Source organism: Phyllobates terribilis, unplaced genomic scaffold, assembly GCF_046119375.1.
Source record: "Phyllobates terribilis strain yellow unplaced genomic scaffold, ASM4611937v1 Scaffold_3__8_contigs__length_932513732, whole genome shotgun sequence".
In the NCBI taxonomy this organism is placed as follows: domain Eukaryota; kingdom Metazoa; phylum Chordata; class Amphibia; order Anura; family Dendrobatidae; genus Phyllobates; species Phyllobates terribilis.
This window is the reverse complement of record NW_027362763.1, coordinates 67319035-67336119: the sequence shown is the minus strand read 5'-3', so window position 1 is coordinate 67336119 and position 17085 is coordinate 67319035. Positions and strand designations below refer to the sequence as shown.

The 17085-nt window shown below is 44.4% G+C and overlaps 1 protein-coding gene across 2 annotated transcripts in view; it reads left to right on the top strand.

Moving 5' to 3' along the window:
- Positions 1 to 8326: 8326 nt before the first annotated feature.
- Positions 8327 to 17085, top strand: part of LOC141258816 (cytochrome P450 2K1-like) — a 224608-nt gene continuing 215849 nt past the window's right edge. The window contains exons 1-2 of one of the 2 annotated variants that reach the window (XM_073673970.1): positions 8327 to 8411; positions 8671 to 8867. In XM_073673970.1, coding sequence (XP_073530071.1) covers positions 8688 to 8867 — 180 coding nt within the window. In that variant the 5' untranslated portion in view covers positions 8327 to 8411; positions 8671 to 8687. Of the gene's footprint in view, positions 8468 to 8670; positions 8868 to 17085 lie in introns of both variants that reach the window. The other variant, XM_073673968.1, reaches the window with a different exon arrangement.

Below are 17085 nucleotides of genomic sequence, written 5' to 3'. Positions count from 1 at the left end.
GTGGCCCAGAAAGCTTGGGCCTCCCTGCGCTGCGGATTCCAGCCCCCAGCTGCCTAGTTGTACCTGGCTGGACACAAAAACAGGGCGAAGCCCCACGTCAATTTTCTTTAAATTATTTCATGAAATAATTAAGAAAAAAAGGGCTTCCCTATATTGTTGTGTCCGGCCAGGTACAAATAGGCAGCTGGTGGTTGGGGGCAGCCCGTTCCTGCCTGCTGTACCTGGCTGGACACAAATATAGTGCGAAGCCCCACGTCAATTTTTTTTAAATTATTTCATGAATTTCCTGAAATAATTTAAAAAAATCGAAGTGGGGCTTCGCACTATATTTGTGTCCAGCCAGGTACAGCAGGCAGGAACGGGCTGCCCCCATCCACCAGCTGCCTATTTGTACCTGGCCGGACACAACAATATAGGGAAGCCCTTTTTTTCTTAATTATTTCATGAATTTCATGAAATAATTAAAAAAAATTGAAGTGGGGCTTCGCACTATATTTGTGTCCAGCCAGGTACAGCAGGCAGGAACGGGCTGCCCCCAACCACCAGCTGCCTATTTGTACCTGGCCGGACACAACAATATAGGGAAGGCCTTTTTTTCTTAATTATTTCATGAATTTCATGAAATAATTAAAAAAAAAGTACGTGCGGCTTCGCCCTATTTTTGTGTCCAGCCAGGTACAACCAGGCAGCTGGGGGCTGGAATCTGCAGCGCAGGGAGGCCCAAGCTTTCTGGGCCCCCCCCGCTACAAATTGCAGTCCGCAGCCACCCCGGAAAATGGCGCGTTCATAGAAGCGCCATCTTCTGGCGCTGTACCCAACTCATCCAGGGCCCTGGTGCGGTGGCTCACTGGGTAATAAAGGGGTTAGGGCCAGCTTGGTATTATCAGCTGGCCCCAAGCCCAAAATTCATGGGGTCACGCCAGTATTAGACATGACCGCCATGAATTTCTAGTAAAGTATTTCAAAAAACACAACAACCAAAATAAAGTCCTTTAATTGAAATAAAGACACAATTCTTTATTGTTCTAAATTAAACCATACTTACCATCACACCCATTCCAGCTGAAGCCAACGATCTCCTGCAATAAAAGAAAAATAATAAACCAACCTCATCCTTACCTTTCCATGGTTCCCACGACAGCTTCAGCTCGGCTACATCGAGATGACTGGCTGGACCGCAGCAGAACGCTGCCATCCAGTCTGTCATCCCGCAGACACTGAGAAGCGCAGGCATGCTTGCGCTCCTCACTGTCTCGCTGTGACGGCATCCAGATGAGCCGAGGTCATGTCCAATGAACTCGGCTCACCTCATGCACGTCACTGACAGCGTGGGAAAATTCTCACGCTGAAGTGCTGAGTGCAGGAGAATTCTCCCACGCTGTCAGTGATGTGCATGAGGTGAGCTCATGTCCAATGAACTCAGCTCACCTCCTGCACGTCACTGACAGCGTGGGAAAATTCTCCTGCAATCAGCGCTTCAGCGTGAGAATTTTCCCACGCTGTCAGTGACGTGCATGAGGTGAGCCGAGTTCATTGGACATGAACTCGGCTCATCTGGATGTCGTCACAGAGAGACGCTGAGCAGCGCAAGCAAGCCTGCGCTTCTCAGTGTCTGCGGGATGACAGGCTGGATGGCAGCGTTCTGCTGCGGTCCAGCCTGTCATCTCGATGTAGCAGAGCTGAAGCTGTCGTGGGAACCATGGAAAGGTAAGGATGAGGTTGCTTTATTATTTTTCTTTTATTGCAGGAGATCGTTGGCTTCAGCTGGAATGGGCGTGATGGTAAGTATGGTTTAATTTAGAACAATAAAGAATTGTGTCTTTATTTCAATTAAAGGACTTTATTCTGGGTGTTTGTGTTTTTTTTAACTTTGACTATGGGGTTAGTAATGGGGGTGTCTTATAGACGCCTCTCCATTACTAACCTGGGCTTGATGTCAGCTGGCATTATAAGCTGACATCAACCCCAACCCTATTACCCCCTGCCACCGCACCAGGGCAGCGTGGAAGAGCGAGGCTAAGTGCCAGAATTGGCGCATCCTATGAATGCGCCATTTCTGGGGCGGCTGACGGCTGGTGTTTCTAGCCTGGGAGGGGGCCAATATTCATGGCTCCCTTCCTGGGCTATTAATATCAGCCCCCAGCTGTCTGCCTAGCCTTTGATAGCTATTAAATTAGGGGGGACCCCACGTCATTTTTTTTGGGGGTCCCCCATTTTAATAGCTAGTAAAGGCTATGTATTCAGCTGGGGGCTGATATTAGTAGCCTGGGAAGCTCCGTGGGTATTACCCCCTTCCCAGGCTTCAAACATCTGCCCCAGCCGTCTGCTTAACCTCCGCTAGAACCTAAAATTAAGGGGAACCCTACGCCAATTTTTTTAATAATAAATCCTTTATTTTAATACTAAATGACAAGTACAGTAACCAACACTATCACTGTACTTCATATATATGTGACTGACATGTTTCTATCTATCTAATCTATGTGTGATGCTCTATCTTTCTGTTCTAAATTGTCGGGTACCGCTGCTGAATTGCCGGCCTGCTTTTTTAAAGAGACAGTGCATGAAAACACTATTATTTTTTTAAATAAATCCTTTACACTAAATGACAAGTACAGTAAGCAACACTATCACTGTACTTATTATATATGTGACTGACATGTTTCTATCTATCTAATCTATGTGTGAAGCTCTATTCTTTCTGTTATAAATTGTCGGGTACAGATGCTGAATTGCCGGCCGGCTTTTTTAAAGAGACGGTGCATGAAAACACTAATATTTTTTTTAATAAATCCTTTACACTAAATGACAAGTGCAGTAACCAACACTGTCACTGTGCTTCTTATATTTGTGACTGACATGTTTCTATCTATCTAATCTATGTGTGATGCTCTATTCCTTCTTGTCTAAATTGTCGGGTACCGGTGTATGCCGCTGCTGAATTTGCCGGCCGGCTTTTTTAAAGAGAGTGTCTTCTGAGCAGTTTGTCAGCTTTTGGACACCTTTGCAGGTGCTTTCTATGTGTTTCTATGTGTTTTTGTTTGCCTGCCATTGGTTTTAACGGTGTTCGACGGTGTTCTAAGGTGTTCGACGAACAGTTCGACGAACAGTTCCTCGAACATCCCGGTGTTCGACGAACCGAACCGAACCCGAACACTACGGGGGTGGCTCAACACTAATGAGCACTTGTGTATAAGCCGCACCGGGACAAATAGGGGCGACTGGGGACCGTTTATAGACACCCGGCCACCCCCTGGCGGCTGGGGACCAAGCGTGGACACCCGGCCGCCGGGCGGCTGAGGACTGAGTATGGATACCAGGCTGCCGACACAGCCATGACATGGTGGCCAGATTCCGCCTCCACATGCCTAAAAGGCCCAATTTCAAGTGCAAGCAAGCAGTATGGTATTGCAGCCTGGGGGTGGGTGGGTGGCAGGCTGCATACTTGTTCTTGCATTGAGATGAATGGGATAAGTACAATTGAACACTGCCCTGGAACAAGGACTTGAACAGGGATAGTTGCAAGTCTGCAACGACAGGTGCAGGGGGGAGGCATCTTCGAATGTGCCATGAACAGGTGGTTGGGGTGCACACACTACAGCAGAATAGGCTGTCCTTCGCACTAAATGCACTGCGGAGGGCACAGGTAATGTTTTGGTATGAGCGCTTGTGTATAAGGTGCACTGGGACAAATAGGGGCGGCTGAGGACTGAGTATGGACACTTGGCCGCCCACTGGCGGCTGGGGACCGAGTGTGGACACCCGGCCGCCGGGCGGCTGGGGACTGAGTATGGATACAAGGCCGCCGATGCAGCCATGACATGGTGGCCGACGTCTGCCTCCACAAGCCTAAAAGGCCTCATTTCAACTGCAAGAAAGCAAGCAGTATGGTATTGCAGCCTGGGGGTGGGTGGGTGGCAGGCTGCACACTTACGCTTGCATTCCAAGAAAACAAAGCAGATGCTATCTTCTATCATCCTCACCTTGGCACTCTCAACTCCCCTGATGGAGAAGCAAGGGCCCACCGGAGGAGTCTGGTTGTCTAGTGAGCTCGTCCAATGCTGCCCTAAAGCAGGCCAGGCTAATAAAAGTGTGGGGAAGGTTACCGGGACAAATAGTGGCGCCTGGGGACTGAGTATGGAGACCTCGCTGCCGAATCAGCCATGAGGTAGTGGACATCTTCGGCCTCCTCCAAAGTAAAAGGCCCCATTTCAAGTGCAAGCTAGCAGTATTATATTGCAGCCTGCGGGTGGGTGGGTGGTTGGCTGCATATTTGCGCTTGCATTGCAAGGAATGGGGGAGGTACAATTGAACACTGCCCTGGGACAAGGACTTGCATGGGGATAGTTGCAAGTCTGCATCTTCTGATGCGGCAAGGATCACTTCTGATGGACACACTTTTAGGCAGTGACCTGGGTATCAGAGATGCTTCCAAGGGTCTTCCCCATGCTGTTCCCATGTCTTTTCAGTGCTGTATGCATGTGTCACACAGCGCATGGCCAGATAAGTTTGTAAAATGTTAAAATGATATTTCCTGGTGAATGCATTTGTCACGGTTGAAAGCAATACAAAAGTGCAAAAACGCATAAAAAATGCTACTTGTGAACATAACCCAAGGTGTGGAGAAGCTTTTTGTGTTTGGTTATTTATTTTACCTTATACACGAGTCTTTACCCTGGAAAGGATGTTTCTTAACATATTTCACAGGAAAACAGTTTCAGTTTAGTTTTTGAACATTTTATTGTGAGCCCGTAAAAGTGGCTTAATACCTCAGACCACGTTGTTGACAGCAGTGACCTGGGGGTCAGAAATGCTTCCTGGGGCGATCCCCATGCTGTCCCCATGTCATTTGAGCACTGTCACTATCGTTTTGGGCACTTTTGAGGCTTTCTATAGACTGCCGGGGGTACCGCTACAAAAATGCTCATGTCTCCCATAGACTAACATTGGGCTCGTTGCTTGGGTCGAGTACCGGAGTATCACGGTGAGCTCGGCCAGAGCTTCGAGCACCCGAGCATTTTAGTGATCGCTCAATACTAATCTAGATACAGTTAGGTCCGTATGTATTTGGACGGAGACAACTTTTTCCTAATTTTGGTTCTAGACATTACCACAATGAATTTTAAACAAAACAATTCAGATGCAGTTGAAGTTCAGACTTTCAGCTTTCATTTGAGGGTATCCACATTAAAATTGATGAAGGGTTTAGGAGTTTCAGCTCCTTAACATGTGACACTCTGTTTTTAAAGGGACCAAAAGTAATTGGACAATTGACTCCAAGGCTATTTCATGGACAGGTGTGGGCAATCCCTTCGTTATGTCATTCTCAATTAAGCAGATAAAAGGCCTGGAGTTGATTTGAGGTGTGGTGCTTGCATTTGGAAGGTTTAGCTGTGAAGTAAACATGCGGTCAAAGGAGCTCTCCATGCAGGTGAAACAAGCTATCCTTAAGCTGCAAAAACAGAAAAAACCCATCCGAGAAATTGCTACAATAATAGGAGTGGAAAAATCGACAGTTTGGTTATTCCTGAGAAAGAAAGAAAGCACTGGTGAACTCAATGCAAAAAGACCTGGGCACCCACGGAAGACAACAGTGGTGGATGATCGCAGAATAATCTCCATGGTGAAGAGAAACCCTTTCACAACAGCCAACCAAGCGAACAACACTCTCCAGGAGGTAGGCATATCAATATCCAAATCTACCATAAAGAGAAGACTGCATGAAAGTAAGTACAGAGGGTTCACTGCACGGTGCAAGCCATTCATAAGCATCAAAAATAAAAAGGCTAGACTGGACTTTGCTAAAAAACATCTAAAAAGGCCAGCACATTTCTGGAAGAACATTCTTCGGACAGATGAAACCAAGATCAACCTGTACCACAATGATGGAAAGAGAAAAGTATGGCGAAGGCGTGGTACAGCTCATGATCCAAAGCATACCACATCATCTGTTAAACACGGCGGAGGCAGTGTGATGGCTTGGGCATGCATGGCTGCTAGTGGCACTGGGTCACTAGTGTTTATTGCTGATGTGACACAGGACAGAAGCAGCCGAATGAATTCTGATGTCTTCAGAGCCATACTGTGTGCTCAGATCCAGCCAAATGCAGCCAAACTGATTGGTCGTCATTTCATACTACAGATGAACAATGACCCAAAACATAAAGCCAAAGCAACCCAGGAGTTTATTAAAGCAAAGAAGTGGAATATTCTTGAATGGCCAAGTCAGTCACCTGATCTCAACCCAATTGAGCATGAATTTCACTTGTTAAAGACTAAACTTCAGACAGAAAGGCCCACAAACAAACAGCAACTGAAAACCACCGCTGTGAAGGCCTGGCAGAGCATCAAAAAGGAGGAAACACAGCGTCTGGTGATGTCCATGAGTTCAAGACTTCAGGCAGTCATTCCCAACAAAGGGTTTTCAACCAAGTACTAGAAATTAACATTTTATTTACAATTATTTAATCTGTCCAATTACTTTTGGTCCTTTTAAAAACAGGGTGGCACATGTTAAGGAGCTGAAACTCCTAAACCCTTCATCCAATTTTAATGTAGATACCCTCAAATGAAAGCTGAAAGTCTGGACTTCAACTGCATCTAAATTGTTTTGTTTAAAATTCATTGTGGTAATGTCTAGAACCAAAATTAGAAAAATGTTGTCTCTGTCCAAATATATATGGACCTAACTGTATATAGGAAGGACTACAGCATCAGGTGAGAAGGACTTCAATGGAAGTCTTCAAACAGAGGTTGGACCGACATCTGTCTGAGATGGTCTAGTGAATCCTGCATTGAGCAGGGGGTTGGACATGATGACCCTGGAGGTTTCTTCCAACTCTAACATTCTATGATTGTATGAGAAAATAGTGAACAAACTTAATTGATAATGTGTGTTGTAGCACAGCAGTGAAGTGTGCAGTTTGTGAAGAAATGAGAAAAATACTGAAATAGGGAGAGATAGAGGAGCCAACAGTGATTGATCACAATGGTCATAGTGCTGTGCTGTATTTCAATTGTGCATTTTTTTTTTCATTCGTCATGCAGAAGCAAACCATCAATATTACTGAAAGAAAAAAACCTGTAACTTAGTGTCTGCCTCGCAAAGTGTGCTTGTCACAAAGTACTGTTTTTCTGCACAACCGCTACATTAGTTTAACACCGATATTGCAGACTGTTGCCACTACTGTTTTTCTCAGGATGCAAAATGCTTAGCATTTTATGTTCAATCCATTTGAGAATGGGTGAATTGTTTGAAAAAAAATGCAAAAGAAAAATGAAAAAAAAAAGACAAGAGTGTTAATAAATACCTCACAAAGTGTGCGTGTCACAATTTACTGCTTTTTGCATACTTGTGTTATTAGTCAAATTTAAGATATGATGCTATACTTTCTTGTTCAGTGACTTATGTTGTGCCCCAAATGACTGAATGTCGCATATCATTCACATGACAGCATGGGAGAAGGGAAGAACAGCAGCTCCAGAGGTCTGGAAAGCAAAGATGATGGAAGACAGAAGTGAGGAGACAGAGGAGCTGATTGGAGGACTGGTGGCATTGGGACAGGTATGGGGAGGACTGAGGAGAGGTTAGTAAAAAAAAATTTCAAAACTTCCTGGTTCACAGAAGACAGTAAAATCAGCAATTATTTTGCTGGAATTCTGGCAAATTGCTTCTATCACTTCTAGTTTTCAGTCCTGTTAAAGAAATGCAGGTCACCTACATTTTGGTCAGAAGAGTTCCCTGTAAGTAGATCACATAGTGCCCAATGCAAAGACCCCCAGCGATCAGCTGTAAAGGCCCGCTTACACATTAGGTTAAAGTCAACTGAACACTCCATTATCAGTGAGATTGACTGAACATCAATGAAAGCCTCCAGAATTTCATTCAAAAGATGATTTGGGGGAAGAGAAGAATCCAACAATTTGAACTTAAACACGATGCCCTTTTTGTTTTCTTTAGTGATAAGTGTTCGCCGGAGGTGTCTGACAGCAGTGGAGTCTGGCAGCAACTTATTCTGTCCCCATTGGTTGTGCCGAGCGTTCATGTGTATGGAGAATAACAATCCGCCGAGCATCCAATCAGCCGATAGCTACTACATGTGTATAACCAGCTCCAGCTGTAGGAGAGAGTAGACCACAGATCTGAAATTCCTCTGCAGCATCACCACTTGTCTGTGCTATTCATGGAAATGTTGGGTCCTCCAGTCAGTTGGATATAATTTGTAGCTGAACTCTGCTATAGAAAAACTTTGCTCCACAGCACAGCAAATCTCAAAGAAAACAATTTCTTGGCCCGAATATCTGGGCGGGTTGTAAATATCACATTACATTTTCCATGTTATGGTATGTGAATTAGAACTTCAAAATCACACTGAAGAGCAGGATCCAGTCGTGGACGTTTCATTAACAGCGTAAGCATAAATGCGGAGAGGAAGAAAATAGTACTGAGAATACAGAAGGATTTTAGGTACGATAAGATAGATTTACAGATATACTGGGTAAATGTACTTTAAATAGTAGAAATAACGAAAGAAGGAAATGCAATACAAAGATAGACACAAAGATAAAGGGGTAGATACTATTGGATAAATAGATAGATAGATAGATAGATAGATAGATAATGTTTATAGATGTTAGCACATTTATGTGTTTCTATTTGTCTTTCTACAGAAACCCTTCCTGACATTATGATCCCATCTGATCCCATCATGTTGGTTCTGTCTATTATTTTATGCCTTTTTTTTGTCCTGTTTTTTATTGAACGAAAAAAAAATGCTTATAATTTGCCCCCCGGACCTCGACCGCTACCAATCATTGGAAATCTGCACATTCTAGACATGAAGAAGCCACATATCACAATGCATCAGGTAACATTCAGTATATTGACTATTTTATCCTAGTCACCTGGAAGGAATATAATAGGGCCACATATTGCAGAGAGTAAATATTTAAAGGGTTTGTTTACTTTAGACTTCCTTCTCACAGTTTGCTTGGCTTTTTTTGGCTTATATATATACTGTATATATCTATAATATATTGCTGGATGTGTTCTTCTGTCCGAAGCCAGTGTAGGCTGTTCCTGCGCAGTGTGGCTGGAGTCAGAAGAACGCATCCAGCGTTAATACACCAGCAGTCCAGGGAGGAGGACAATGCTGGAGGAGGAGTGTGGCGCAGGAGTCAACGCCTATCTCCGACACCATTAGGACGAGGTTGGATGAGGAGTGTGGTACCGGAGTCAACGCATGTGCATATCGCAATCTCGGCGTCATTTTATTGAAGGCTATTTTGCACACACAGCGCGGGATAGCACGGTATGCGCACGCACTGACTCCAACGCCATTTTATTTAAATTTTTAATGCAGATGACGTGCTGCAAGGGAAAGGTGAGTTGGAGTGATTATTTTGTATGTATTTATGTATGTATTGAACAACAGCACAAGCACAAGGATGGGAGGTATATACCAGGATGGGGGAGCATATAATAGCATAGGAGATCCAGGATGGGGGAGCATATACTATTATGGGGGACCAGGATGGGGGAGCATAAACCAGGATGAGGGAGCAAATGCAAGCCTGGGGGAGCATAAAGTATAATGTGGGACCAGGATGGGAGAGCATATAATAAGATAGTGAACCAGGATGTGGGAGCATATTCCAGGATGAGGGAGCATATAATAATATGGCGGACCAGGATGAGGGTGCATATATATTAGGATGGGGGAGCATTTACCAGGATGGAGGAGCATATAATAGGATGTGGGACTAGGATGGGGGAGCACATAACAAGAAGGGGGAGTATATAATAGGATGGGGGATCAGGATAGGAGAACATATAATAGGATGGGAGACTAGGATGGGGGATAATATACCAAGATGGGAAGCATATAATAGGATGGGGGACCAGGCTGGAGGAGCATATAATAGGACGGGGGAGCCTATAATAGGATGAGGGACCAGGATGGGAGAGCATATAATATAATGGGGAACCAGCATGGGGGAGCATATGCCAGGCCGGGGAAGCATATAATAGAATGGGGACCAGGATGGGGAGCATATACCAGGATGGGGGAGCAAATAATAGGATGGGGACCTGGATGGAGGGGCCATATATCAGGATGGGGGAGCATATAATAGGATGGTGGACCAGGCTGGCTGAGCATATGCCAGGCTAGGGGAGCATATACCAGGCTGGGGGAGCATATATCAGGCTGGTTAAGCATATACCGGGATGGGGGAGCAAATAATAGGATGGAGACTTGGATGGAGGGGCCATATATCACGATGGAGGAGCATATAATAGGATGGTGGACCAGGCTGAGGGAGCATATACCAGGCTGGGGGACCATATACAACAATGGGGGACCATATACACGGATGCTGGAGCATATTTCCAGAACTAGCTATTGAACCCGTTCTATGCCCGGGTGGCGAGCATTTTTATTGGTACATTTTTGTGCTCTGTTTAAGGTGAACCTGTCACCAGAAATAATGCTATTAACCACAGATATGTGGTTAATCTGCGGATTAACATAATTATTATGCTGCCTGGCACCTGCACACAGCCAAATGCAGCGGGGAGAAAATGGACTTTATTCTTTACACTAGCATTTGGCTTCTGTCATGGGGATAGGGGCACTGCGGGTTCAGTCATTGCTATGAGAATACAGAGGGGCTGCTGTAACCGTGCCCCCCGCCCTGAAAAACAGCTGGCCTCACTGTAGAGCCAGTGTCAGTCAGTACCAGGAGTGTGGTTACAGCAGCCGCTCTGTATTCTCAGAACAGTGACTGAACCCACGGTACCCCCCACCTCCATGACTAAAGCTGAATGATGGCGGGAATAATAAAGTTAATTTTCTCCTTGCTGCATGCAGGTGCCGGGCAGCATAATGACCCTGTAAATCTGCAGATTAATCGCATATCTGTAGGATAACAGTGTCATTTCTGCTAACAGGTTCCCTTTAATTTTGTAGTACAATACTTCAAGAAAATTGCGCCGAAGTCAGCGCGTGCACGTATTGTGCAACCTGGTGCCATTTTTTTAAAGACATTGTATCTAAAAAATCTCATATAAAAATATTCTCTTTATTTTTGTCTTTAAAAACAACCATTTTAATGACTTTTAAGCACCACAAATCAATCATCCAGAAAACTTAGGGCACGTTTCCATGATCAGTGTTTGTTGAGTTTTTGACACAGCTGAATTTCATTCCCGCACATAAAAATGTTCGCCATACGGCTGTAGAACGGTCTCAATAGCTATTTTATATATATATATATATATATATATATATATATATATATATATATATATATAAAAGTCAGTCATTGCTGTTCAATCCTGCTTCCACAGAATTAAAAAAAAAATTAGACTCATGAAATAGGCCTGGACAGAAATGATGGTACCCCTGAAAATAATGTGACAAAAGGGACATGTTAAATCAAGTTGTGTCCACTAATTAGCATCACAGGTGTCTACAATCTTGTAATCAGTCAGTGGGCCTGTATATAGGGCTACAGATACTCACTGTGCTATTTTGTGACGTGGTGTGTACCATACTCAACATGGACCAGAGGAAGCAAAGGAAAGAGTTATCTCAGGAGATAAGAATGAAAATTGTAGACAAGCATGTTAATGGTAAAGATTATAAGACCATCTCCAAGTAGCTTGATGTTCCTGTGACTACAGTTGCACATTTATTCAGAAATTTAAGATCCATGGGCCTGTAGCCAACCTCCCTGGACGTGGCCGCAGGAGGAAAATGGATGACAAATGAAAGAGACGGATAATACAAATGGTAACAAAAGAGCCCAGGATAACTTCTAAAGAGATTAAAGGTGAACTTCAAGCTCAAGTAACATCAGTGTCAGATTGCACCATCCGTCGTTGTTTAATCCAAAGTGGACTTCATGGGAGGTGACCACGGAGAACACCATTGTTGATAAAAAATCATAAAAATGCCAAGCTGGAATTTGCCAAACTGCATGTTTACAAGCCACAAAGCCTCTGGGAGAATGTCCTATGGACCAATGAGACAAAAATGGAAGTTTTTGGCAATATACATCAGCTCTATGTTCACAGTCGGAAAAATGAAGCATATCAATAAAAGAACACTACTGTGAAACATGGAGCAGGCTCTGTTATGTTCTGGGGCTGCTTTGCTGCATCTGGCACAGGGTGTCTTGAATCTGTGCAGGGTACAATGAAATCTCAAGACTATCTAGGGATTCTAGAAAGAAGTGTGCTGCCCAGTGTCAGAAAGCTTGGTCTCAGTCACAGGTCATGGGTCTTGCAACAGGATAATGACCCAAAACACACAGCTAAAAACACCCAAGAATGGCTAAGAGGAAAACATTGGACTACTCTGAAGTGGACTTCTATGAGCCCTGTCCTAAATCCTATGTAGTATCTTTGGAAAGAGATGAAACATGCCATCTGGAAAAGGCAACCTTCAAACACGAGACAACTGGAGCACTTTGCTCATGAGGAATGGGCCAAAATACCTGTCAAGAGGTGCAGAAGTCTCATTGACAGTTACAGGAATCATTTGATTGAAGTGATTGCCTAAAAAGGTTGTTCAACAAAATATTAACTTAAGAGTATCATCATTTCTGTCCAGGTCTATTTCATGAGTTACATTTTTAAAAAAATTCTATGGAAGCAGGGTTGAAAAGCAATGTCTGACTTTCACATGATCAGTTCCATAGATTTTTAATTTATTATTTCTTTTGTCAGATACAAGTTATTTCTGTGACCATTTTGGGTTTTTCTTTCATCAAACGAGGGGTACCAACAATTCTGACCACGTGTGTATACGGTATATATATATCTATAATATAATGCTGAAAGCGTCCCTCTGTCTGAAGCCTCTATAGACTGCGCAAGCGCGACACGCCTGCGCAGTCTGGCTCCAGACAGAAGAACGCATGGTGTTGTTACTGGAAAGAGGAGTGTATGGCGCCAGAGATCGCGGTATGCGTAGACACTGAACTCATACCGCGATCTCCGGAGCCATACTAACATACTTACCTGACCGGGAGGAGCGTTGAGGCGGTGCCTCTCTTCTCTGGGTAGGAGTGAAGGTGTCGGAATCGGCGCATGCGCATAGCGCTATCGGGCGCCATTTTACTTAAGACACATTTGCAGTATGTCTTCAGCAAAATGGCGCCGGACAGCACAGTATGGGCACGTGCGTACTTTGGTGCAACACTCCTCCCCCAGCCTCCGGCAGAACAGGATGCAGCAGCGCTGAATCTCATGGAAGAAAGGTGTTCCAAATTATTATGCAAATAATATTTTCTCAGATTTTCCCAAATTACCTATATGAATTGCAGTCATTGTAATTTTCCAGTCAAATAACTATTAGATTACAATTGAAAGGTTTTTGTACAAACTGCCTATGATAACAGTATATTTTTTAAAAAATAAAACACTCAAACTGCACTCAAAATGCATGTTCCAAATTATTATGCACAGCAGAGTTTTCAACCTTTTCATTTTAATAAAGAACAAAAAATAGTCATTTTTGAAATTATAAGCATTAACAGGTTATTACAAACTGAAATCAAACAGTTTTCAACTCAAAACTTTATTCTAGGTGATGTTACATTTGCAAATAGGACCGCTTGTTTGAAAGGAGCTTCTGAACTCTCTCGTCCATTGAATTTGTCAGGTTTTGGATGGTTTCTGCTTCAATTGTTTTGCATGAGGACAGAATACCCTCCCAGAGCTGTTGCTTAGATGTGAACTGCCTCCCGCCATCATAGACACTCCTTTTGATGATGCTCCAGAGGTTCTCAATGGGGTTGAGGTCAGGGGAGCATGGGTGCCACACCATAAGTTTGTCCCCTTTTATGCCCATATCAGCCAGAGATGCAGATATGTTATGTGCAGCATGAGACGGGGCATTATAATGAATGAAAATGATCTTGCTGCGGAATGCACGGCTCTTCTTCTTGAACCATGGAAGGAAATGCTGTTTGAGAAACTCCACATACATTATGGAGTTCATCTTTACCCCTTCAGGGATCCTAAAATTGCCGACAATCTCTCTCCCCATGATTCCAGCCCAAAATATTACTTCATCTCCTCCTTGTTAGCGCCGTAGCCATGTTTGCATGGGGTGTCCATCAACCAGCCATCCTCCACTCCATCCATCTGGACCATCGAGATCATTTCATGCATGATAATGCCCTGTCTCATGCTGCACATAACACATCTGCATCTCTGGCTGCTATGGGCATAAAAGGGGACAAACTTATGGTGTGGCACCCATGCTCCCCTGACCTCAACCCCATTGAGAACCTCTGGAGCATCATCAAAAGGAGTGTCTATGATAGTGGGAGGCAGTTCACATCTAAGCAACAGCTCTGGGATGGTATTCTGTCCTCATGCAAAACAATTGAAGCAGAAACCATCCAAAACCTGACAAATTCAATGGACAAGAGAGTTCAGAAGCTCCTTTCGAACAAGGGGTCCTATGTGCAAATGTAACATCACCTAGAATAAAGTTTTGAGTTGAAAACTGTTTGATTTCAGTTTGTAATAACCTGCTAATGCTTATAATTTCAAAAATGAACATTTTTTGTTCTTTATTAAAATGAAAAGGTTGAAAACTTTGCTGTGCATAATAATTTGGAACATGCATTTTGAGTGCAGTTTGAGTTTTATATTTTTTTAAAAATATACTGTTATCATAGGCAGTTTGTAGAAAAACCTTTCAATTGTACTCTAACAGTTATTTGACTGGAAAATTACAATGACTGCAATTCATATAGGTAATTTGGGAAAATATGAGAAAATATTATTTGCATAATAATTTGGAACACAGTGCATAAGTGTTTTTTTTTTGTATGTGTGCAGCGTGAAAGGGATGAGGAGGCTTCACATACCATGATTGGGGGATGAGGGGGCCACACATACCAGGATTGGGGGATGAGGGGCCACACATACCAGGATTGGGGGATGAGGGGCCACACATACCAGGATTGGGGGATGAGGGGGCCACACATACCAGGATTGGGGGATGAGGGGTGCCACACAAACCAGGATTGGGGGATGAGGGGGCCAACATACCAGGATTGGGGGATGAGGGGGCCACACAAACTAGGATTGGGGGATGAGGGGACCATGCATACCTGGATTCAGGGTTGAGAGGACCATGCATACCAGGATTGGGGGATGAGGGGGCCATACATACCAGGATTGGGGGATGAGGAGGCCACATATACCAGGATTGGGGGATGAGGGGGCCACACATACCAGGATTGGGGGATGAGGGGTGCCACGCATACCAGGATTGGGGGATGAGGGGGCCACACATAACAGGATTGGGGTATGAGGTGGTCACACATACCAGGATTGGGCGGTGAGGGGGCCACACATACCAGGATTGGGGGATGAGGGGGCCACACATAACAGGATTGGGGGATAAGGGGGCCACACATACCAGGATTGAGGGATGAGGGGGTCACACATACCAGGATTAGGGGAGGAGGGGGCCACAAATACCAGGATTGGGGGATGAGGGGTACAATACTTACCAGGATTGAGGGGTGAGGGGACCATGCATACCAGGATTGAGGGGTGAGAGGATCATGCATACCAGGATTGGGGGATGAGGGGTACCATGCATACCAGGATGAGGGGTACCATACATACCAGAAAAGGGATGTAGGTTACCATGCATACCAGGATGAGGGATGGGGTGTCATGCATACCAAGAATGAGAGATGAGGAGGTCATACATACCAGAATTGTGATGAGAAGTGCCATGAATACCAGGATGAGGAGTACCATACATACCAGAATAGGAATGCGGGGTGCCATGCATGCCAGGATGAGGGGTACCATACATACCAGGATAGGGATGTGGGGTACCATGCATACCAGGATGAGGGATGGGGTGCCATGCATACCAGGATGAGGGGTACCATACATACCAGAATAGGGATGTGGGGTACCATGCATACCAGGATGAGGGATGTGATGCCATGCATACCAGGATGAGGGGAAACCATGTATACCAGGATAGGGATGAGGAGTAGAGATGAGCGGTCTTCGACTAGAACTGTTTGCCAATCTCAAATTCGAGCTGTTTTGGGCGGTGTTCGAGTTGTTCGACGAACCCGAACGATTTGCAAAAAATTCGGCTGTTCGAGGTTATGTTCGATAAATGTTCGTGCACCAAAAGCGTGTCCTGCATGTCTGGCGCTATTTAGAGCACCAATCATGCAGGGATTGTCTGCCACTCACTGTAATGCCACAGCCATGGTGGTTGTGGCATTACAGTGATTGCCCAAATCGATGGGAACAATGCTCACAGTGAAACATGAAAAGCCGGCAATTCAGCAGCGGCATACACCGGTACCCGACAATTTAGAACCGAAAGAATAGAGCTTCACACATAGATTAGATAGATAGAAACATGTCAGTCACATATATAAGAAGTACAGTGACAGTGTTGATTACTGTACTTGTCATTTAGTGTAAGGATTTATTAAAAAAAATATTAGTGTTTTCATGCACCGTCTCTTTAAAAAAGCTGGCCGGCAATTCAGCAGCGGTACCCGACAATTTAGAATAGAAGGAATAGAGAATCACACATAGATTAGATAGATAGAAACATGTCAGTCACATATATAAGAATACAGTGACAGTGTTGATTACTGTACTTGTCATTTAGTGTTAAAATAAAGGATTTATTTAAAAAAAAATTGGCGTGGGGTTCCCCATAATTTTAGGCTCTAGCAGAGGTTAAGCAGACAGCTGGGGCAGATGTTTGAATCCTGGGAAGGGGTAAAACCCACGGAGCTTCCCAGGCTACTAATATCAGGCCCCAGCTGAATACCTAGCCTTTACTAGCTATTAAAATGGGGGACCCCCCAAAAAAAATTACGTGGGGTCCCCCCTAATTTAATAGCTAGCAAAGGCTAGGCAGACAGCTGGGGGCTGACATTAATAGCCCAGGAAGGGTACCATGAATATTGGAGCCCTCCCAGGCTAGAAACACCAGCCGTTAGCCGCCCCAGAAATGGCGCATCCATAGGATGCACCAATTCTGGCACTTAGCCTCGCTCTTCCCACTG